Here is a 24,990-nt window from a genome sequence, read left to right as displayed (position 1 = left end):
CTGCCCCATCCTAGATTAATTTCACAGAGAACTTAATTGTTTATATGCGTAGACATCTAAGCACTTGGCAATTTAATGAAACCACTTCAAGTAGTGATAAATTGAAAGACCACTCTTTTAATTTTTTGGAAACATGTGAACTTGGTTTTCTAAAAACCTGCAAGGTGGTGGTGATCTTTCCATAGTGCTGGGACTCAGCATTGGGGCTAAGCAAGTATGCGAGGGCTGTGGCTCCAAAGAGCCTGGGCGTGTACAAGGAATAGACACAGCAGAGGGAAAGGAAAGGGAGGGAGGAAAATGAGAGTAACGTGAGTGACAGTGATCACGATGCTAATGTAACCATCACAACAATCCCATCAGTAAATCATGGTAATTCTCATTTTTCACTGGGAGGAACGGAGTCTTGGGCTCATGAATCCCAAGGTCAACGTAAATTGGCAGAGGCAGGGCAAGGCTTCAGAGCTGTGACTCCTGATTCCAGGTTTGCCTGTGAGAACAGGTGGGCTCACCCATGCAGGGGCTTGTTCAGCATAGCCTGCACAGCTCTATATTAAACACAGGGGTAAGAAAAGAAGATCACTTCCAGATTCTGCTGTAAGCCTTGTGAATTCAAATAATTAGTACTTTGGGAGTGTCTGGTGGCTCAGTCGGTTAAGCCTCTGGCTCTTGGTTTTGGCTCAGGTCACAATCTTGCACTTCATGAGTTTGAGCCCCGCATTGGGCTCTGCACTGACAGCCCAGAGCCTACTTAGGATTCTCTCTCTCCCTCTCTCTCCCTCTCTCTCTTCCCCTACTCTGTTTGCTCTCTCTCAAAATAATACATGAATTTAAAAAGTTAAAATATTAGTACTTTGGGGGCACCTGGGTGGCTTAGTTAGTTAAGCATCTGACTCCTGATTTCTGCTCAGGTCGTGATCCTGAAGTTCGTGAGGTCAAGTCCCGCGTAGGGCTCTGCGCTGGTGGTGTGGAGCCTGCTTGGGATTCTCTCTCTCCCTCTCCTTCTGCCCCTCTCCTGCTTGTGCATGCAGGCTTTCTTGTTCTGTCTTTCTCAAAATAAATAAATAAGCTTAAAAACATTAATACTTTGGACAGTCTTGAGTGTATGGGTCATCCTCCCCCTGAGACTCATCTTTCTTTATATTAAATGGAAAAGAATTTTTTTAAACTTTTTAATGTTTATTTTGAGAGAGAGAGAGACAGAGAGAGAGAGAGACAGAGTTCAAGAAGCACAAACTGCGAGATCATGACCTGAGCCTAAGTTGGATGCTTAACCAACTGAGCCACCCAGGTGCCCCTCAAGTGGAAAGCATCTTAATGAACCTTAGGGCTCTATTAATATTATAAACTCAAATTCCTATTTTGAAGGACTAGGAGAAAATGAAAACTGATCGAGTCAATGAGAAAAATTGTAGAAACCAAGTTTTGGTTTTGCTTTTTGGCCCAAACTTTGATGTGTTTCTCTGTGTTGGAGACATAGTCAGTGTTTTCCTTGATGTCTGGTTAGTTTCTCTATTCCAGGAAGCATGAAAGAGAAAAAACTCTCCCTCAAACTTTTCTCACATTATGCCACAGCCAAGAGGGCTATTAACATCCATGGGTCTGTTGGCTATCGGCTACCCATTTTCCTTTACCTCTTCAAAATAGAGTAGGAGACAGTTGAGGCCAGTATAAGAGCAGTTCTTCTAGGACATTCCTCACCGGGAACAATTGGGCTCCCACCTGCTGGGAGGGGTGTTTGTTACTCTCTGGAAATATTTTTAACTACTACAACTGGGACTGCTACAATCCTACACGACGAAGACTGATTCCTCCTCAATGTCAATATTGCTAACGTTGAGAAACCCTGGTCTAAGTCCAGACAAATGCATGAGAGTTGACCCAGTAGGACACTGCCACTGGTGGAATCTTTAGGCCTTCAAACCTAAGGAATCTCACTGCAGTGGAGTTGCCTAGAGCTTTCTGACAGGTGGAGAAGGAACATCTTTCCTGCATTCGCCATTAGTTTTCAAAGTTCATCGAATGAGTTTAGATAATTACTTCTACCATCTCCTTTCTGGTTTTCTCATTACACTAAAGTAACCTGGCTTTTGAGAAATTTCGCTACTCTGTTGTACATCGCTTTTCGTAGTCTGATTGTAAAGCCAGAGTTTCCCTTTTATATATATATATATATATATATATATATATATATATATATATGAAGGAGAAAATGTGGAAGAAGATTTGGAGAAACTTTTCCAAAAATGTCCCATCTCTCTAAGAATGGGAGAAATCATTGAAAACTTATGTTTTAGGTTTTCTGTATTAATACAAAGAGGGTTTCTAAACAAATGCCCAAATGACAACTTCTGTACCAATTCTCAACATTTATCATTTTTAAGAGTCTACTATTTTTAAAAACAATGCAATCCAGGGGCACCTGGGTGGCTCAGTCGGTTAAGTGTCTGACTCTGGCTCAGGTCATGATCTTGCAGTTCCTGAGTTCGAGCCCCTCATCGGACTCTGTGTTGACAGCTCAGAGCCTGGAGCCTGCTTCAATTTCTGTGTCTCCCCATCTCTCTACCCTCACCCCCTGCCTCAAAGATAAATAAACATTAGAAAAAATGCAATCCAGTTGATTAGACCACTGCACCAGACCCAGGATATGTGCCTAAATCAAGAACTTAGAAACACAGATTACTTTTAAGACTTAAAAAAATAGTGAAAAAGAAGGCAAAAAGGTCCCAGATAACAAACAAGTCATAACATACAAGGTAACACGACGTGGCTGTCAAGGTGAAAAGGTAATGAGTACAGAGTTCAGGTGTGACATTTATCACATTGAAGACTGTCTACACCACTTAAGATTTGGCAGAATCCCCAGACGGTCAGAAAAGCCTGACTCACTTATCTCTCCTTCCTGTATTCTCTGTAAAAGGTGACCTGGGTGTATATTTTGTGGCCAAATGTGTGGAACGCACTGAGGAATCTGGGCTTGAAAGGCCAGTGACGTCAATCCTAGGTTGAGAAGGAAATTATTTCTCAGGTAAGCATTTGGCCTTTAGCGTACAAACTAGATTCTTCTAATCTCCCAATTCCTTGGAATGGCCCTAAGTTAAAGGTGTGTTAAAATGTTTCACCTTTGTGACTTTGAGGACTGGTTGGCATTTCTGTGTTTCGTATGAACTGAAGAGAACCTGAAGGTTATTTCTCCAGCCAGGAACAAAGTCTGATAATGTCCATGTTGGTCTGAGCTTCGAGTTTAAGAGGCTCCTGATCGTTTGGCTGAGCCAAGAAATAGTGGAGAATTTGGGGTAAAGTGAGGACCAAACCGAGAAAGCCACTGGCCGCAGTAACTGAATAGCATCTCAAATGGCCTACAGAAACAGAGCTCTGCTTCAACCCAAGTACTAAATGCAATGCCCACTTCTGCACCAAGGGACTCCTTTTCACTCTGAGACCTTCCCAGTTGTTCCTTACAGAAACACTGTGAAAAATGGTGAAGATTTTTTTTTTTTTAATTAAGTAGGCTCCACACCCGACATGGGGCTTGAGCTCACAACCCTGAGATCAAGAGTCGCATGCTCTACTGACTGAGCCAGTCAGGCATCCCTAAATGATTTTTTAATTTGGTCCATTTATACTTATTCTTTAGATATAAACTATAGATATTGAGATTAGTGATGCATTTATGTTTGAGAAAAGCTTATTCGAAGTATATTAATACACTTTGAAGTTCACTTTTACTGTTATCCTTCATATTCCAAAGATTAAAATCATTAAATCAAGCTAATTGTTTTCTTTCTAATGTAAAATTTAAAAATATAAAAAATAAGCTTCTTAATTAAGAATCCATCATTCTTGGTGCTCATTAAACAGAAGCTTTTCCTGTAGGTTATTTTTGCTTTACACACACACACACACACACACGCACACACACACAATACATATGTAGAACAAATTGATAACACAGTTTTGAAGGAAAATGTTAGCTCATTTACATGAAGAAACTTTTAAAGATTGTAGGTTTATTAATTCAAAACTCTTCAACTGATCCATTTATTAATGTAGAAGTTCCAGTGACTAGAAATTCCATTTAAAATTATTCTATTTTGATAATAGATGAAATGTCCTAGGCACTCCTGAGGTACTCAGTATTTTGAATACCTTATTTTATCCAAGCTTCACAATGACGTTAAGAAGTAGGAACTAACATTATCTTCAATGAACAGATGCAGAAACTAAGGCAAAGAAGTTAAGAAACTTGCCCAAGGTCAGCCGGTAGGTGGTGAGGTATGATTTTAAAGCTGACTTTGCCTGACTGGGAGCCAAAAGCCTGAAACAGACCACCATAAACTTTTCATTAGTCCTAGGTATTACTTTATGGACTATGGCAATAAAAGCACCTTGTTTAAAGTAATCTTTAGTTAAAAATTAATCACAAATTCAAACTGACTTTTCTCATTAGTTCTCATTGCTAAGCTTCTAACATATGTTAACTAACACCCTTTTCCTCAAACCTCAAAGCGTTTTTGCAGTAAAATTTTACTCAATTTCAGTTAAAAATTGTATAAAGCTTACTATAATTTTCCATCGAAGAGAGACATTAATATTGGAAGCTAAATTTAGCAATATATGTCAAGAGCCTTAAAATATTTATACCTTCTAACTTAGAAACTCCATTTCTGGAGAATTTATCCTCCAGAAATTGTTAAAATGCATATAAATGTTTTATTACAAACATATTTATTTGTATATACTTATGAAATCAAAATTTGGAAGTGATAAAAACATATTGGAGAATGGCTAAATAAATGTTGGCATTGCCGTTTCAAGTGATGTTTACACAGCATTTGTTAGACCATGGAAAAATACTTGTGTTATGTGTTTATTTTGCTTCGAGTGTAAAACAGAGAAGTGAAGTGTAGAAATACAGAGCAAGCATTTAGCCACAACTATGTCAGATACTTTCTAGAGTCACAAATTGGAAGACCCCAGAACATGTTTAAAATGCCTTCATGTTTTACTTCTATTCTTCCAAATGTTCTGATTTAAAATTACTTGCACGTACTAAATTTGAAATGGAAAAATATATTTGAATATTCTTTTTAAAAAGCTACAGGTCAGCAAGATGGCAGACTGGGAGGTCTCTTGCTCGTAACCCCCACAACGACAATAGTTTGGCAGATATCCTGGGATACAAACGCCTCTGCGGAAGCTCTGGATCCAGGCTGGAGGTTATGAAGCCCTGGTGGAGCCCAAGACCATTTGGAGAAAGCAGGCCGACACCCACAGGGCGGACTCAACAGCCATGTACCTGGCTACAGACCAGAAACAGCCCTGAGACTTGCTACAGCCCTGTTTGGAGCTCGTCCTGCCACCAGCGCCATGCCAAGGGACACGGGAAGAGTCACACCCTCTGGGAATCAGATTCAGCTTGCCATGAATCCTACAGGTACAGCTGAGGCAGTGAGTATAGTAAAGAGATTCCTAGTGAGAAAACAAAAAGAACTCAGTGCCTTCAAGTACAAACACAGGACTATTAATGTGAGTGCTGCAGTAGATGTCCATTGTCCTGGATACGATAGAGACCTCCTCGGAAATACCAAGAGCCCAGCATGCCCACACCCAGCGTAACTTGCTATATCCCATGCCAACTTTGCTTACTGGTTCATCTGGATAGTCTCTATGCGGGCAATGTCAAAAACAATTGTCTTTGAAACCCACCACACTATCGTTAAGGGAGACCAAAGGGAATTGATGCGGTGAGATGGCGTTCTCTTTTCGCTACTCAGAAAGTTGATCTTGTTCACAAGCTGGGGGGAAGAAAGAAGGCATGAATGGGGGTGGGGTAAGTTCCTTGTCTTCTAGGACTATGCAGAGTTTCGTGTCAACTTGAAAGGCAGTACAGAGAGGCGGCCTTGCAAAAGACCTCAGCCATGTCTACTTAAGTTTTTATTGCATATTAAAAAAAGAAAAACATAGCAATAAATAGTTTGAAAACAATGCGTATTGAAATACTTCGTTCTTTCAGTGTATCTTTAAGACCACATAAAACCTCTTACTGAGAGATATATTAAACGTATCAATTTGGGGGCACCTGGGTGACTCAGTCGGTTGTGCTTCCAACTTCAGCTCAGGTCATGATCTCGTGGATTGTGGGTTTGAGCCCCCAGTCAGGCTCTGTGCTGACAGCTCCGAGCCTGGAGCCTGCTTCGGATTCTGTGTCTCCCCGTCTCCTCCTCCCCTCCCCTGCTTGCGCTCTGTCTCTCTCTGTCTCTCAAAAATAAATAAATCTTCAAAAAAAAATTTTAAAGCATGAATTTAATATTTCGTGAGAGTGTAATTTTAAAAACCTTTTATAAAACACCCCTGCTAAGGTTTCCATGGTCAAAAAGTTAGGGAAACACTGCATTTTGCTAAAGTCTTCTTGAATATTGACAGTACGTGTTGGCATATTACAAGCTCTGAGAAGTTCCACAAGATAGAAGTGTGTTTAACTTTACTTGTCTCACTATTTCTCCAGCCTAATGAATTACAACCTCATCTTTTTCAAATATAAAGACAAGCGACACAAAACACACCTTGGGAGGTATTGCTCTAGGTACGCCAGTGTCCAATCTCTTTTTCTTTCTCAGTCTCCTCCCTCCCATGAGAGAGCTCCAGGCCTCAAGCCACACCTCCCCAACCTCTTTCCCAAGCTCCCCCTACTTCCTTTCTAAAATACAATCCAGAAACTGGCGATAACTGGAGTAGTTCCTGGGATCTTGCCCGTGAGTATAAGACATCTATGCTGATCAGAAGAGGGTCTACGAACAGTTAAGAGAATAAACAGCTTGGTTCCAATTCCAGGTGGTCTTCAGCCTCCCCACATGAGCCAAAGTTTAAGGAGATCTCCTTGGTCTGGGGTTTTTTATTTATTTATTTTTGTTTTTTTTGAAGTGGACTTCTTTTCATCAGAAACTCAGCACTGGCTGAGGCACCAATTAATTTTGCATAAACTGCCACGGCACCATCAGATGCTAATCCGTTCATTCATAACCACAAGGTATTGTGTTAGGGTCATGTACATGACTTGTGCCTCCAGCCCTGTGGATTTATTTAGTGCTTAGCCTCCAGTTCCTGCAGCTGTGTCCTTTCAATGACTGCTTTATGGTGGCCAAGAGAGTTGAGGTCGGCTGCCAGGACTCTGAGATCTGGAAGGACACATGGACACATTATTCTTTTACTCTGAAGCTATCCGATTCCTGTTCCGGTCAGATGGGGAGATAGTGGGAGAATATCTCTGAGGCAGCCCAGCACTTAGTGTTGATGATATTACTCATGCCTGACATTATTGCAAAAAAAGCAGGCTTAAATCTACCCACAGTGGGTTCTTCCATGGAAGGTTAATTACTAATGAAAGTGTAATCATACAAAACATAATTTTGAATGTAGCTCCTGGCTTTCTTTGTAAGAACTACTATGGAGCCATTATTTCCTTTACTCTAAGACTACACATTGGATCCAGTCTGCTTCAAACAAGAGGCCATGAAAGAGGGCTTACTATGCTAATTGAATACTAATGAAGCTCTTGCTTAAGTTGTTTTGTGTTACAATTATTTGCAACTATATTTCTTCTGGATTTATGTAAAGGGGAAAAATACGTCAAAGGTAGCAAGATTCTTAACTTAGCCTGAGTATTTGGGAGAAAGTATCTTGCCACTTTTTCTTCTGTTCTTGCAACATTTATAAAGGGTTTTGTGCAGCACTAAGGAAAAGCAAAATATCATCATCATTATTACTGGCCTTTGTCCACAGTGGATTTCATCCAGATTCTAACCAGTGACTCTGTGACTAACAATCTGAGTCACTAAGTTTCATATGTTTATGTATTTCAACACAATTCCCAGGCTGAGAGTTTTTTTTTTTTTAATTTATTTTCATGTTTCAGGGCTCAGAAGAAATAAATGCCATTCTGTACTTTTGAATCCAGGGTTACTGAGCGACAGACTCTAAAGCAACTCAGTATAAGGATTGAATTGCTCCTTCCGTAACAGATTAGTATGGCAAAAGTTTAAAAACCACCAAAGTGTCAAAAAAATCAGTATGTACTTTTAGGACAAAAGTCTTCTAGCCTAGTGGAGAATTCAGGTGCCTATAAATATTTGTGTGTTTACCATGGTAGCGGTACAAGATAATCTCAGAATTTAAAATGCAGGGAACGTACAACTAAAAGGTGATACAGAGAATGACAGGCAAACTCAAGTTTGGTCACTGGTTGTTAACTTCGCAAAGATGTACCTCTTTAATCTTACAGCTCCTTCAAGGAAATACCAGAAAATGGACAGTCCGAGCTAAAAATACCCTTTTTGTGTGGAAAATTCCATTATTTTAATAATTTTCTCATTCCCTTATCCATTCGCACACCAGCCCCAGCTTCTCCGGATTGGTCATGTCACACCCCTCTTAAAAAGGCAAGTACCTTGCCATTTCCAGATCAACCGACTTACAAGCATTTGCTCATACATTTCACAGCATCTCAGATCATGACACCTTACAGGCTCATAAGATTTGTCTAAGATTCTCTTCACGTCATCTTAGGTTAATCTCATCATTATATGCAATAGAGCAATGATGCATCGCCCTCTCCTATAGATGAGCATATTAAGGCATATTATTGATGTCATTGGCTCAGCCTCACTGGCTAGATCATATGGATTGTTAGTAAAAAAATAGAATCTTATTCCAAAGCTCTTCCACTCGACATGCAGCAGAAATTTGAGATTTAAAAAGAATTTTTGCCTCTAAATTCTCATAATGCAAGATTGAGAATTAAGCCTGGACGGATGAGCTGTTATTCTTGGATATCGGTCCTTGCAATTACTATTTATGATATCACACATTGTATCTCATTACATTAAGGCTGTCCAAAGTACCAAAGTATAATTAGATCACACAAATGTTATCAAAATATAACAAGATAATAAATTCACTTTTGAAATGATTTGTTAAAAAAAATGGTACATTTAAAAACCGGAAGAAAGAAATCTAACCAGTTTGTGTCAGCTTTTATATTGCTTATTATAATTTCTCCCAAGTTCTTCCTGGAAAGTTCACTAATCAATTATATTTGAAATCTCATCCTCTTCTTTTCTAGTCCCTTTCACTTAAGTCAATGCAATACATCCTGGAATACTCTTGATTTGCAATACCCAAGTCTGGAAACCACTAACCACATGTGGCCATTGAAAACTTTATATGTGGCTACTTCAAACTGAGATGTGCTGTAAAGCCTAACATACACACTGGAGTTCAAATATTATGAAAAAGTGAATAAACATGTCGCAATAAAGGTTGAAGTGATGTTTTTTCTATTGATTTAAATAAAATGACTTGTTAAAATTAAAAAAACAATGATTTGTTCCTCATGCCTCAAAAAAATAATTTGGTCTTCTTAGAATAGTCCTATACAGGTCTATACAGCAAGTTCTTGAGCGTACATTCATAAGGTTCCTGTTGTCATTCAAGCAAGTTAAATTTTTTTCACTGTGATCCTCTTTGGTTTACATCTGAATTAATGGTCTTTGTAAGGAAAGATTTATGGACAGTTTTTCTTCCATCTTCCACAGTGTCTGAGCTGGGCTCAGAGTGTTCCTTCTTCAGTTCTGTCTAGCAGCTACACCTCTCATTTGTTTGAGGTTCTTGCCCCTAATCTGGCCCGTGCACCCACACTGAGCCTCTTATGGGTGAATTTGATTTGACTTTGCAGCAGTAAGAGACAAAGTGGGATATTTAAAGCATGCTTGGAGAACCACCTGCATTAACATTCATCTGACAGCCTTGGTAAGCATGGATTCCCACCCACGGCTTCTCCAGATAACTTGCTTGGTGGCGGTGGGGGCGCTGGGGGGCCGGGGGGGGGGGGCGGAGAAAGCGGGGGAGTGCTGGTGTGAAATTGCCTTAACTTGCTCCCCAAGGGAGTGTTGTGAGCCTGAAGTTTGACCACACCTTAATGATAGTACTTTTCAGTTTCCTGAAAGGTTGGTTGTGTAGATACTTCCTGGGTTTGGTTTTCGACAATGCCAATGCAAGGTAGACTTTCACCTTTGGGAAAAGAGGTGAGAGGCACACTATAAAAAACGGCCCTGAACCAGGACCGCTGACAAGTACTGAGCGGAAAATGTTTACCCATGCGCTAGGAAAAGGTATCACCCAGTTCATAGGGGCCAGTGGGCAAGCCTGGTGCCCAGTCTTGGGGACCCAGGGTGCTGTCTTCCTTCCTCTGCGCTGGCATCTGGGAAAGCCTAACAGTGCTCAGCACGGCCACGTCTGAATGAACTAATAGTTTTCTAACCTAGAGCGACATCAACTGATTATTATTTTCCCCTCAAACCAGGCAAAATCAGCATTCCTCTCCCTGCCGTGTGCCAGAACCCGAGCATGAGCAAAATAGTCTTTTGGAGAGAGAGGGCTGAGTCTGAGAACTGTGTCCAGCTCAGGGCTTCAAACCCAAAGAGGGGCTGCAAAGCACGCGACGGGACTGCAGAGACCAGGGGAATGATATATATATGCAAGGAAAGCGGAGACTCCGAGGAATGGACAAGAACCGGCACATTCGGTTGTGGGGAGGCAGGGATTAGGGGTTCATTAACAAAAGATTCATAAAAGAGGCTGTCGAAATCTGAGAGCGATTGCTGTTAACCGCAAGCCGAAAGCGTTAGAATCTGATCAGATGGTCTCACAAAAGTGCAAAGTGGATAATCTGTCAGAATCTCTCTTTTCCGCATGAATGCGGCGAAGGAAAGACCCTACTTGGAATTCCAGATCCCAAACTTTGGGCTCTGGCCGGGGTGAAAACATCACAGGGCTCTTGCAAACTCCGGGCTTGGCGGTTCGAGGATTTAAAAACACACATTTGGGTGACGGATTCGCTTGGGATGAAGAGCGCGTAAAAAATTAGCAGGAACGATTCAACGACATTGTTCGCCTGAAAGCTGGGACCGCAGCCTTGGGGAGGCGGGGGCCACGAGAACACTTTCTCTCCCGTAAAATTCCAGCCGCGGGCAGCCGGTCCGCCCGAGTCCCAGCGGGAGCAGGCGGCGGGGCTCCGGGGCTCGCAGACGGGCGGCGGCCGCGAGGGACGCGCCCCGGGCCCGCGCTCAGGTGGAGCGCGCGCGGCTCCGCAGCTGCGCCCCGCGCCGCCGCCCTGCGCTCCCCGCCGCCGCCCGCGCCCCGGGACCCGCCGGGAGGGGCCGGGCGGGGGGGACGCGGCGGCCGAGGCGCTGGAGCCGCGCCAGACGCGGGGTCCGCGGCGAGCGGTCCTTCTCCGCCGGCTGGCCCGGGGCGGGGCGGCCTCGTCCCCGTCCCCAGCCGGTCCCTAGTCCCATCCCCTCCCAGCCTCGGCTCTCCCAGATCCTTCCCCCGCGCCCTTCTTTCCTTCCCGCTTTCCCCGGAGAAACATGGCCGGGAGCAGCGAGGAGGCGCCAGACTACGGGCGAGGCGTCGTGGTAAATGCAAACTCCCGATTTCTGGGCTGAGTCGTGCGCTCCCCGCTCTCTCCCCTCCCCTCCCCTCCCCTCCCCTTCCTTCTTGGCTCCCTCCTTTTAGATTAAATGCTTGAAATGCATTCGGGTGAAATGCAAGCGGGCCACGGCTTTGTTCTCCCGTCCCGGCTCGGATCGCTTCCATACTCTCCTCCCAGCCGCCCCTCCCCGCGCCCGACCTGACCCCACACTTAACAGCCCTTCACCCCGCGTTCTCAGTGTCCCCCCTCCGCGTCCCGTCCCCTCCACCCCCCAACTCGGGCCAGGAATCCAATACTCTAGCGCTAAGGCTGTGCGGTGCCGGGTTCCCACTCCTGCTAGCCACCAGGAGTCACCTTTGGGAGCAGGGCGGGTCTGTGAAGACCCCCGCGTGCTGCTCTTGTGGGCCCCCTTCCCTTTGTGCTTCCTCCTGACCCTTCCACGGCAGGCTTTAGGTTTTGTTTTCCAAAAGGATACCGAGGATTCTCGAGGGCAGCTAGGAAATAAAGTAGCTCAAATGGACGGAATTTGAACTTTGAAACGTGGGGTGGGACGCTGGGGTCCTTGCAGGAGCTTGACACAGGCTAGTGCCTCTGGAGCGTCAGTTGCCTTGTCTACAAACGGGAGACAGGGCATGCTGGACCTTTGAGCGAATTGGAGAGGTTGTATGCAAAATATCTATCTAGTAGTGTGTCCGTATGGGAGGATGTGGGATGATGGGTTCTCAGACTAGAGCCTCTTTATGCCTGGGAATCCCTCAAAAAGTCCATCAGAGGGTACCCATCTCTCAGTGCCCTGGAATCAAATCTGGTCTTACCCTGAGGCCACTGGCCTCCACTCCCACATCCTGTCCAGAATGGTTTCTATAGAAGGTGGTGGGTTTTACTGTATCAGGTTTAACAATGGTGAGGGTGGAGAGTGGGCCTAACTTGCTACATTAACATTCCCTTTTCCCCAGAAATCTGTGGTAGTCACAGATAAGGTATCTGTGACTATGCATGGATCCTTGGAGTAAAGGGGGTTGGGGAGGGAAACCCCACATGCTCACATAGAACTTATCAGGCTGAAATGTGTTGCTCAGTTCTTAATTAGCAGCAGGACTTTTCCATCTTATTTTTATTTTTTATGTTTTCAAGTAGGCTCCATGCCCAACATGGGGTTTGAACTCACAGACCCTGAGATCGAGAGTAAGATGTTCTACTGACTGAGCCAGCCAGGTGCTCCAGGACCTTTCCATCTAAGGATGAGGAGTTCATTTATTTAATCACTCTACACCTGTTGACTGTCCTGCAGGATTCCAGCCGGTGTTCTAGGCTCTAGGGATACAGCAGGGAACCACACAAAGCCCTGTCTTCATGGGGCTCACATTCTAGAGAAGGGACATAAGTAAGCAAATACGTAAAGAAGATGAGCTCACATAGTGACTTGTGCGATGAAAAGAAGAGCGGGTAATGAGACACAGAGTGATTGGAGGAGGGCTGGGGAGCACTGCTTTTGCTCAGGTGGTCAGGATGGCCTCTTGGCAGTGATATGTGAGCCATGACCTGAAGGGTAAGTAGGAGGTAACCATGTGAAAACTCAGAAGAAGAGATACAGGGCATACTGGTTGCAAAGAAACCATTGTATCCTAGGGCGCCTGGGTGGCGCAGTCGGTTAAGCGTCCGACTTCAGCCAGGTCACGATCTCGCGGTCCGTGAGTTCGAGCCCCGCGTCGGGCTCTGGGCTGATAGCTCAGAGCCTGGAGCCTGTTTCCGATTCTGTGTCTCCCTCTCTCTCTGCCCCTCCCCCGTTCATGCTCTGTCTCTCTCTGTCCCAAAAATAAATAAACATTGAAAAAAAAATTAAAAAAAAAAAAAGAAACCATTGTATCCTGACAAGAAATCATCACACCCAATTTATGCTTTAAAAAAAAAAAATCACTCTGGTTGCCATGGAGAGAACAGTCAAGCCTGGGGTGTGGGGAAGGAATGAAAATATAAAAAAGGAAATAAGTTCAATTCTGGACAAATTGAGTCTGTAAGGCCTACAGTCAAGATGCACTGCAGGCAATTTAAAATTCATTTTTACAATTGAAGAGAGTGATTGGATAGACTTGGAAATCATCAGAAAATAGAAAAATATCTGATGCTTGGAGTGGATAGGGAAGCCCCCAGAAAATAGAAAAAACATCTGTTACTTGGAGTGGATAGGGATGCCCCTTGAAAATGGGGGGAAAGATCATAAACTGTTGTTACGGGTAGAAATCTGGAAAGCCCCCAATGTAAGAGGCAGAGTGTCCAGGAGAAGTCCGATAAAGAGACCAAGAATGAATAGCAAAGTCCGAGAGAACAGAGAGGGTGATAGGTGTCTAGGGAACAGAGTTTTTTTTGGGGGGGGGGCAGGTAGGGGGGCCATTAAGAGTGTCAGATACTGCAGAAAGAGCGAATGGGATAAAGACAGAAAGAGGCCATTGTGTTTAACAATGACAAAGCCATTAGCAGTGAGGATCATTTAAACAACCATCCCATCAGTTAGAATGGCTACAATATAGTACTTCTATTTAATAACATATACTCTTAAAAAGGAATTAGGTAAATTTATATGACTAATAAGATAGGCAGATTGTTTAAATGTAAAAAGCAAATGATGGAGCAGTATAAATAGCCCATTCTCTTAGTATCAGAAGAAGCTCTCTGGGAAGCAAGATAATCTTGTGAAAGCTGGAGGGAGGCAGTGAGAGGGTCTCACGAGAGGTTGGAAACGACATGTAATGGGGATAGCCCTGGCATTGATGCCATTTTCTCCAGTAGAACTTGGGATAGTTAGATTAACTCAAGTTGGAAACAGGTAGGGAAGGCAAATTCAGAGTGAGTTCAATGTGCTGATGAAGCCCATGATATCTAGGGTAGAGAGGAAAGGCAAAGCTCAGAAGAGTATAGGTACAGGAAAAAGAGCCCTCAGGATGATTGCAAAAAATAAAAGGGAAGATTTAGTACTAGTGAAAGAAGAGGGGGCAGGTATTAGTAGCAAGAATTTATTGAGCACTTACTTGGTAGTTTTCCTGTGTTATTTGTTTGCTCCTTGCCTATCTGTGACATAGGAGTATAATCTCTGTTTACAGAGGAGGAAATGGAGGCACAGAGATTAAGTAAATCAGTCACGTAACTCGCAAATGACAGAAGCAAGATTTGAAGTCAGGTTTTACTCACTGTGCTTCATAAAAAGCTGTGATTTCAGTGAAGTACTTCAGAGGTGGGATTGGTCTGGAAGACTGGATTCTGCTAATCTGGAATAAAGGTGTAGTAATTTGGGTTAAGGCAGGTGAAGGAGCCACAAGACAGAGTGGCTAGTAGGATGATCAAGGCAGGTTTGGGGGCTGTCTGGAAATGAGGTGGACGAGAAAATTCTCAGTTGGTAGAAACTGTGATAAAGATGACAAGGGGCATAGAGCCAGATGACTTAAGCGTAAAAGAAGTATGGTTTGTGCAAGAGAAGGGAATATTAAGAGATTTAAGATGCCTTTTGCCTACAGATGACTTTCAGGTGAATTGGGGAGATAGGACGTTAGTAGATTATTAACAATAAGTGGTAGTGGGGCGCCTGGGTGGCTCAGTCGGTTAAGCGTCCAACTTCGGCTCAGGTCATGACCTCAGGGTTCGTAAATTCAAGTCCCGCATCCAGCTGTCTGCTGTCCGCACAGAGCCCGCTTCAGATCCTCTCTCTCTCCCTCTTTCCCTGCCCTTCCCCCATTCACTTGCAATCTCTCTCAGAAAATAAACAAACATTAAAAAACAACAACAATTAGTGGTAGCATATGTGAAGCCAAATAAACAATATAGACCCTGAGTTCAGAACTTTGCTCAGGAGTGACTGGTCGCTTGATGTGGACCTAGTAAGGTCACCCGCCCATGGTTGGTACATCCTTGTTACTTCGCAGGGAGCGATAAAGATCTCTACCCATCTGGCCTTTTGAGATCAGGTTCTTAGATAGGTTTTGTTTTTTACCAAAGCATTATCGAGAGAATCATAGTACCTACACAGTGAGTTTGGAAGGAATAAGGAGAAGAGAAAAATCCAAAATGATCGTGGTATTTCTGTCATGGGTGGCTCCCACCTACCCCACCCCACCAAAGAATGGGGGCAGTATTGGAGATAAGTAATCAGATAATCCATCTACAACACAACTTTACTAGGTCGGGGCCAAACCCCCCACAGAAGAGGAAGGCAATGCGTGTGATATAAGGTATGAAGGTATTATTTGGTCTGTCGAGTCCCGTTTATTCTTCTGGTAGCAGAACCTGGAGCCCTTCTTTTAGGAAACTGCTTTTACACATTTTCTCCGTGGGTGTTGTGATGCCTCCATCACTGCCCGCCTCCTTCCCTGGACCAGTCAACGTTTGTGTGTGAGATTCTTGGAAGCAGAGCGGAGGGATGAGACTCCTTTCCTCTCTGACAGTCGAGGGGTAGATGTGAGCCTAAAAATTGGCAGCAACCATGGTCACTGCCTGAAGGAGAGAGTGGGGCCTAGGGTGTGGGGCTCAGAGGCCGAGAGGAGCAGGGATTTGCTTTTTGTATATGTTTCCAAACTATTTTTCTCCCTGGGGGAGAAACTTGAAAAATGGTGCAAGGCATGTTTTCGGCAAAAAATTATTTTATTGATTTAGAAGTTTCTCAGTATATCTTCAGATGAGAAAAAAAGAGAACCCAAGTGAGTTCCGGGTTTAAATTTGTATAAAATGGCTCAGTTAGTGTGTTTGTCTCTTCCCCAGCTTAGCCATGTTTTTCTGCCTTTGAACAGAGAAAGCATTGTTCTGAATAAACTTAGAGCATATTATCTGCGATACTGAAACTATTTAAAGATTTCTTGTTTTGATTTTTTGAAAAGCAGATGAATAACATAATTATCTGCAGTTCGTAGCAGTCTCCATTCCTTCAGATTTAGGACTTCTTTGCAATGCAATTTGCATGCACCATTAAGAATTACAAGGGATAAGCCAGTAGTTTCTCTCTCTCTCTCTTTGTAAACAGCATATTACTTTTTTTTTTCCCCATCATAAGTGTAGTCTTTAATCCCCATCACCTATTTCACCCATTCTCCCCACCCACCTCCCATCTGTTAACCATCAGTTTGTTCTCTATAATTAAGAATCTGTTTCTTGATTTCTCTCTCTCTTTTCCCTTTGCTTGTTTCTTAAAGTCCACACATGAATGAGATCATATGGTTATTTGTCTTTCTCTGACTTATTTTGCTTAGTGTTATACTCTCTAGCTCCATCCATGTTGTTGCAAATGGTAAGATTTCATTTTTTTTTACAGTGGAATAATATTCGTTTGTATATGTATATATACCTCATCTTCTTTATCCACTCATCTATTGATACATACTTGGGATGCTACCATAGTTTGGCTATTGTAGATAATGCTGCTATAAACATCGGGGTGCATGTATCCCTTTGTTTTTGTATTTTTTTGGTAAATACCCTGTAGAATGATTCCTGGATCCTATGGTATTTTTAATACTTTTAATATTTTGAGGAACTTCCATACTGTTTTGCACAATGGCTGCTCCAGTTTGCGTTCCCACCAGCAGTGCACGAGGGTTCCTCGTTTTCCACATCCTTGCCAACATCTGTTGTTTGTACACCAGTAATTTCTTTATCTCTAGTTGGCCTTTTATCTCACAAGGAAAACACCTGAGACGCAGAATTAAGCCCCCAAGGTCTCACAGCTATACACCCTCCTCACATGTACGGGACTTCTAAGTCCATATGCTTGACCACTACTCCATGCTGCCTCTGAGCTACGAATTATCAGACAGCTCTTATGAAAGGTTGGTTTTTGCATTGGCTTATCATTATTTTCCTCCTCCTCCTCCTCCTCCTCCTTCTCCTCTTCCTCCTCCTCCCCCCTCCTCCTCCTCCTCCTTCTTCTTCTTATTCCTACTTCTTCGCCTCTTCCTCCTCCTCCTCCTTCTTCTTCTTCTTCTCTTCTTCTTCTTCTTCCTTCTTCTCTCTTCTTCTTCTCTCCTCATCTTTCTTCTTCTTCTTTTCTTTCTTCTTCTTTCTTCTCTTCTTCTTCTTCTTCTCTTCTTCTTCTTCTTCTTCTTCTTCTCCCTCTCCTCCTCCCCGTCTTTCTCTCCCTCCTCCTCCTTCCCTTTCCCCTTCCTCCTCCTCTCCTTCTCCTCCTCCTCCTCTTCCCCTTCCTCCTTCTTCTTCTTCTTCTTCTTCTTCTCCTCCTTCTCCTCCTCCTTCTTCTTCTTCTTCTTCTGTCTCCTCCTTCCTCCTCCTCCTCTTCCCCCCTCCTCCTCCTTATTATTCATGCCTCTTCTTCTCCTCCTTCGCCTCCTCCTCCTTCTTCTTCTTCTCCTCCTCCCCCTCCTCCTCCTCCTCCCCCTCTTCCCCCTCCTCCTCCTTCTTATTATTATTCCTTTTCTTCTCCTCCTTCTCCTCCTCCCCCTCCTCCTCCTCCTCCTTCTTCTTCTTCTTCTTCTTCACCACCTCCTCCTCCTCCCCACCTCTTTCTCCCCCTCCTCCTCCTTCCCTTAAACTACCAACGTTTCCCCCTTCCCTGTCCTGCCTCTCTCACTCCGCTCCCCCCTTTCTTCCCTCCGCCCTCCTATCTCCTTCCCACTTCGCCTCTTCTTGCTTCTTGGTCTAGGTCTTCTTCTTCTTCTTTCTTCTTCTTCTTCTTCTTCTATCTTGGTCTTCTTCTTCTTGCCTTCTTCCCTCTTCTCATTCTTTCTTCTTCTCCGTCTTCTTCTAGTAGTGCTGCAGGCCCAGCACAGAGCTTACTGCAGGGCTTGAACTTCACAACCCTGATATCAGGACCTGAGCTGAGATCAAAAGTTGGATGCTGAACTGACTGAGCCACCCAGGCACCCCTTTTTTGATCTTTTTGGGTATCATTTATTAGGCACTTATTCACCAGAAATGTCCTAGGAACTCTAAGATCTGTTCTATCTTTCCTTTCTCACTCTCTCTCTTTTGTTTTTCTTTATTTGTTTTAAACAATAGACATGTATTTCTCATAGTTCTGGAGGCTACAAGTCCAACATCAAGGTGCTGCCTGATTTCATTCCTGGTTAAGACAGTCTTGCTGACTTGTATGTGGCTGCCTTCCTATTCACCTCTTTGTGTCCACACATGGCAGAGAGAGAGAGGTAGAGGGAGGGTGGGAGGGAGAGAGAGAAAAAAAAAAACAGAGAGAAGAAGATCACTAGAGATCTCATTATTTTTCTCTTATAAGAGCACTGATTCCATCACAAAGGCTCCACCCTCATGACCTAATGGCTTCCAAAAGGCCCTACCTCCTAATGCCATCGTAATGCTTCAACATATGACTTTTAGGGGGGCATAATTCAGTCCATCGTATCGTAGAGGCAGCTTCTTTGCAGTAACCTTCCAATGGGGTTGTTCCTACCTGCTTTGGAGATTCTCCGTTCTCTGTTAATCCTCACCCCAGCCCTGTCCAGAGGTTTTATTGTGTCTCATTTAAAGGAAGCGGCAACAGAGTCTCAGACAGGGTGAGTACTTTCTCTAGCATCACAGCCGAGTAAGCGTCAGAGCTAAGGTCTAGAACACAGAGAGGAATGTAGGCTCTGAGATGCAGCCAGACCAGGGGGCAGTAAAGGATTTGCATGGTCGGAAGAATGGGCTCCGAAGACCACTGGTGAATGATGCCACCACCTGGAAGGGTTCCAGGGAGTGGAGTGGGTAAGCGTGTGTGGTCTGGAAGGGGAGCCGGAAAATGCCGTGCACTTGAATGATCACCCTGGGGCCTCATGCTGGTTGGGGTTCTTACCTGGCCTTTACTGTGGCCTCCCAGAGGATCTTCTGGAGGCTCCTCACATACAGCTGGTGTTTAGGCTCTGACAGGGACCTGTGGTGTTAGTGGTTACAGCAGGCCCAGCGAGTTCTCAGGGCTGGAAAACAGAGCTTCTCTGTGCAAATTCAACAGTTGCACACAGCCAATTTGCTGATAGAAGCAGAGCAAATGTGATACTTTTCAAATATGCAGATGACACACACCATTTGGCTAACAATCTGCCGGTGGTAGATGTGAATTCCCAGAGCCTTGAATAGTGGTGCTCTGTATTACAAGGAGACAAACCAAGACAAATCAGTTTGGGCTGGAGCTCAGGTAGGATTGGGTAGTCTGCGGGTGGAGAATGTGTCATTCGTTAACTCGTTGAACATTTTTGAGCACGTACTATATTCCAGATCCGTGTCCTGAGCACTGGGGTGTCAACAGGGAATCAGACAGAGTCTCTGTCAGAAGGCACTAACGTTCTAGTCGGGGGAGATAAGACAGAACACAGAGAGACATCCATGTGTCACATCCAGTGGGAATATGTGCTGTGAAGGAAAGTAAAGCTGGGTAAAAGGGATACAGCGATGAGTAGGAAGGAAGGGGGTGCTATTTTATGTAGGTGATCAGGTAAGGCCTCTCCGTGAAGGTGACATTTAAATGGAGACTGGAAGGAAGTGAAGTGTAAACCATGTAGAAATCTAGGGGAAGAGTACTGTAGGCAAGAGAAATAGCAGGTGTTGGTGCAGGAGCATGCTTGGCATTTTCAAGGATCAGCAAGAAGAATGTGGCTGAAGCAGAGAGAAGGAGGAAGGGAATCCCTGCAGACGAGTCAGAGAGGTAGCTCCTGTGGGCCACAGTGAAGACTCTGGATTGTGCCCAGAGGGAAATGGGAAGCCCTTGGGAGAAGATTAGCAGAAGACAGCCATGATATGATGTGCCTTTTTAAATGAGCGCTCCAGCTGCCCTGTTGGAATGGGCTGGAGGTGCCAACGTGGAAGCAGGGAGGCAAGCCTAACAACTATGGCAGTGGTCCCGGAGAAATGATGGTGGCATGGACCGGGAGGCAGCAGTCGGGATGCTGAGAGCTGGTCCTGATTGAATTTGAAGGAATTGATCATGGGATTTGCTAATGGGTTTCGTGAGGGAACCAAAGAAAGAAGCCAACAACAACGCCAACATTTTGACCTAAGCAAGTAGAAAAATAAGTTGTCCTTTGCTAAGATAGGGAAGGGATAAATTTGGAAGAAAATGCCATGAGTTTGGTTTGGCTGGCATTCGTGAACCCAGAACTGGAGTGGGAGTGGGTGGGGGCTGGACCATAAGTTGCCCTTTCAAAACCTGAGCTAAGATTTTGAGTCTTGGATGAGGAGGATGGAAAGTAGGGGGACATCCCAGCATTAAATGAAGTAAATGAGTTCTATAACAGGTAAGACGGAGTGAGTCAGAGGCTAGAAGAGGCAGGAGTCTTCTCAAGGAGCCTGAATGAGAGCCTTTAAAAAGACAGAGAGCTACAAGGAGCCCATTTACAAAGAGTTTGGGAGGAAAAATCAGAGAGCAGGCACAGTCAGCAAGGCTTCCAGAAGGAAGTGGGGCCTGACCTGAGCTTCTGTGGAGGAGGCTGAGCTTGAGATACAGAGGAAGAGGGGGAAAGAAAGGGGCATGGGGGTGCAAGACAGACACATGCACAGAACCCAGAGAGCTGCGAAGGGTCACAACTTGATAGAAGACCACTCTGAGGATGGGAAGGTGATGGTTTCAGGAATTGGGCTGGGAAATTAGGATGGCTGTGCATTATGAAAGCTTAAAGCTGAAGAGAGGAGTCTGACAGAAACGTGCAGGAGTCATTAAAGAATACGAACCTGCAATACAGCTATGGAATGAGTTGAGTGCTAACACGTCCCTGTTGCATCCTTTCTCGATGATCTGAAAGTAACAGTAACTCACTCTTCACCTTCATTTTCTCTCCCACATCTTCACTCTTCTAACCATACAACTTGCACAACCAGTGCTCAGCAAGAGTGGGATTTGCTGGCACTCTGTCCACTACATGAATAGGCAGTTTCTGGAGCAGTTTTTCCCGCTAGGACCGGCTGGAGTTCCATATTAATATAATTATGAACATAGTGTTACTTATAGTCATACACGATGTAACGTATACATAAATTATGTATTTACACATATCCGCTCTTGCAAACACTGCTATCAGGTGAGCTGTAAGACAGTAAGTTGATATTTCGTCGTATAACCCGCCAAAAGTTAGGAATGGAATTCTCCGTTCATTTCAGGACTAGATTCTTTATCAGTTTTCGTGAAACAAATTTCCCACTGATCTTTTCATAGGTTGACAGAATGTAATTTAATGTCATATTGATCGTCAGACCTTTTCTCTGTTTTCAATATTATTCTTTTTGTTCCAAATGATCCTCTTTTTTGTTTATTTATGCTTTAAAAATAAATTTCCAATGAAAAATATTGTAACCGAAGTAATTTGATTTGCAGATTACGGATGACTGGCCAGGATATGACTTGAATTTATTCACGTATCCACAGCACTATTATGGAGATTTGGAGTATGTCCTCATACCTCATGGCATCGTTGTGGACAGGTGAGTGTTATTTCTTGGCATCAGTCTTGGTCCTGTGCTGGCTGGCCCTCTCTTGTGTGAATCATACAATACACTTTACACCCCTCCTCCTGAGTCTCTCTCACATAGAGGCAGACAGAGCTTTTATAGGACAGAGCATTTGGAATAAAATGAGTCTCTACTTTGACTGAACTGTTTACCTGGACATTTCAGGGGAAATGGTAAGAATATATATATTATAAGTAGCAGCCTCAAAATAACAATGTCTTGTGCAAACTGGTAAAAAAAAAAAAAGGATTTGGGAAAGCATTGCTCTTTTGGGGGGAGGGGAAGCATTGCTCTTTACCTGAGGACCTCTGTCTTACATTTTGTCACAGACTCTTGAGTTAACCTGGAATAATAACAGGTGAACTTTGCCTTCGTAGGACACACCCTTAAAGCCCAGGCTTTTCCTGCAACTAGCATTTAGCTGGGATCAGGCAGCGTATCACAGATCGGCCAGTCTGTGCACGATTATGTTTTCCAGGCAGTGGTAATATTTTGGGAATAGGAATATTTTCAGCTTAAAAATATCTGCACAGCACTATTTCTAGAATACTATTTCCAGTTCTTTCTGACCATCCTGTATAGCTATTCTTTAGCCCCTTCCTAGCCAGTTGCTTTTCCAAAAGACAACATTTTCTCTCCTGTTCTAAGCCCCTAAGTCACCATTTGTTTCTTGGGTTTCAGAGAGCCTCCTCCACTTGAGTCTGCCGTAAGCATCAGGATTTAAAGGTCATATACCCCGTTTCACAGAACCGCTTAATGCCCAAGCTATTACCTTTCCATGTAACTCTCATTTCTTGTGCAAAGATCAAATACATAAGCCTTCACATGTATATGGAAAGCAAGCCTCATAGATTTCACGGTGCACTCCCAGGAACACAGAGGTTCTTCAGACACCCAGAAATGGGGGTGGGAGAGGCACCAGGGAATAGGAGCAAATTGAAACTTTGGACTCCCCACCCCTTATTTTTCCTTAAACCAGAGTACTTTTGCCTCTATTTTTAAAAATCTGTTCTATTCTTCTGAGTTAATATTTAACTTTATGAAATAAGTCCTTAGCCAAAGTAAAGTATGAAAAACACAAGACAGTCACATTCCCAGGATATTATCTTTCCATCAATTCCTGTCTGTAAGCAAAAGGAAATGTCATTCTTTTCTCCAAGATTTTTCCATTGGATAAGACCTGCATATTGCATGTTCTCTCAAACTATAGTATATTATTAAAATAAGGTCTAGTTTGGAGTTTCTTGTGGCCTAACATGGCTGTCCATGGAATACAAGCCCAGTCTTCAGAAGGAACAAAATGTTCTGTGATCAAATAAACTTGGGAAATTTTGCATCTCCTGAATGGCCAGATCTCCCTGATGGCAATTCACATTAAAGATATGGAAATTCCTGCAAAAAAAGAAAGAACAAAAGGGAAGGAAACTTGCTTGACCTTAACAATTACACCAATTTTTGTTGTGCAGTAAAACACTTGTATTCAGTTTCCCTCTTAACAATTCAGAGCCATTTTTCCCTTAACACGGGTTCGAGAACCCTCTGGTTTAAACAAATTCCTGCTTTTCCCACCTTAATTTTGTATCTTTAGTTAATTGCATCCTGATCTAGTACAAGATTGAGTCCTGGTAAGGTTACCCAAAGCCAGTCCCCAGTACAGGAGACTTACCCAGTGAAGTCGTTAGATGCAGTTTCTTGAGGCACCTGGGTGTCTCAGTCGGTTAAGCATCCAAGTCTTGGTTTTAGCTCAAGTCATGATCTCGTGGTTCGTGGGATCAAGCCCCGCATCAGGCTCCCCACGGCGGTGCAGATCCTGCTTGGAATTCTCTCTCTCTCCTTCTCTTTCTGCCTTTCCCCAACTCTCTCTCTCTCTCTCTCTCAGAATAAATAAACTGAAAAAATATCTTTAAAAAAAATGCATATTCTTACGTTTTATGTCTGGAAATTTTGCTTCAATGGTTGGGGGTGGAGCCCAGGAATGAATTCATTAAGATATAATTTACATATTGTAAAGTTTACCCATTGTAGATAAATGACTCAATGATGTTTAGTAATTTTTTATAGTTGGGCAAGCACAACTATCATTTTATAATATTTCTAGCATCCCCAAAAGTTTGTTGGCTGTCAATCCCCATTCCTACCTTCAGCATCAGGTGGTCACTAGTCGGATTTCTTTCTCTATAGATTTGTCTTTTCTGAACATTGCATATAAGTTAAATCATACAATACCTAATTATTGATTTACCAGTTGATAGTTATTTGGATTTCTAGTTTGGGGCTTCTATGAACATGTATCTATGATCATTCACATGTAAGTTTTTGTGTGGATATATCTTTTCGTTTCTCTTGGATAGATTCCTTGGAGTGGTATTCTGTGTTTGATAGTTAAGCTTGAGAAACTGCCACTTATTTCCAAAGTGACTGTACCATTTTACATTTCTACCAGCAAGGATGAGGGTTCCAGTTTCTCCACATAGTTGCCAACATTTAGTATTGCCTGTCTTTTTGACTATAGCCATTCTAGTGGATATATAAAAGTATCTCATTGTGATTTTAATTTGCATTTGCCTAAGGATTCATGTGCTTGTTATTTATTTACTTACTTATTTATTTGTTTGTTTATTTATTTATTTATTTATTTATTTATTTATTTATTTTTGAGAGATGACTATTTAAGTCTTCTGCCATTTTTACACTGTGTGGGTTGTCTTCTGATTGGGTTGTAAGGGTTCTTTATATATTCTGGATACAAGTCCGTTTGCAGATACAGGATTTTTGAATATCCTACCACCTTAGCCCGTGGTTTGTCTTCATTTTCTTATTTATATCTTTTGAGAAGAATGTTAAAATTTTTTTTTTTTAACGTTTATTTATTTTTGAGACAGAGAGAGACAGAGCATGAACGGGGGAGGGTCAGAGAGAGAGGGAGACACAGAATCCGAAACAGGCTCTAGGCTCTGAGCGGGTCAGCACAGAGCCCGACGCGGGGCTTGAACTCACGGACTGCGAGATCATGACCCAAGCCGAAGTCGGCCGCCCAACCTACTGAGCCACCCAGGCGCCCCAATTGAGAGAAGAATGTTAGATGC

At 43.3% G+C, this 24,990-nt stretch overlaps 1 protein-coding gene across 1 annotated transcript in view; it reads left to right on the top strand.

Moving 5' to 3' along the window:
- Positions 1-11,384: 11,384 nt before the first annotated feature.
- Positions 11,385-24,990, top strand: part of PRTFDC1 (phosphoribosyl transferase domain containing 1) — a 99,668-nt gene continuing 86,062 nt past the window's right edge. Inside the window, exons 1-2 of the mRNA XM_030322028.1 lie at positions 11,385-11,468; positions 21,771-21,877. Of these exons, the coding sequence (XP_030177888.1) occupies positions 11,421-11,468; positions 21,771-21,877 (155 nt within the window). The 5' untranslated portion in view covers positions 11,385-11,420. The remainder of the gene's footprint in view (positions 11,469-21,770; positions 21,878-24,990) is intronic.

This window comes from Lynx canadensis, chromosome B4 (assembly GCF_007474595.2).
Source record: "Lynx canadensis isolate LIC74 chromosome B4, mLynCan4.pri.v2, whole genome shotgun sequence".
NCBI classification, from domain to species: domain Eukaryota; kingdom Metazoa; phylum Chordata; class Mammalia; order Carnivora; family Felidae; genus Lynx; species Lynx canadensis.
The sequence above is the reverse complement of the archived record's forward strand: the minus strand, read 5'-3'. Positions and strand labels throughout refer to the sequence as shown.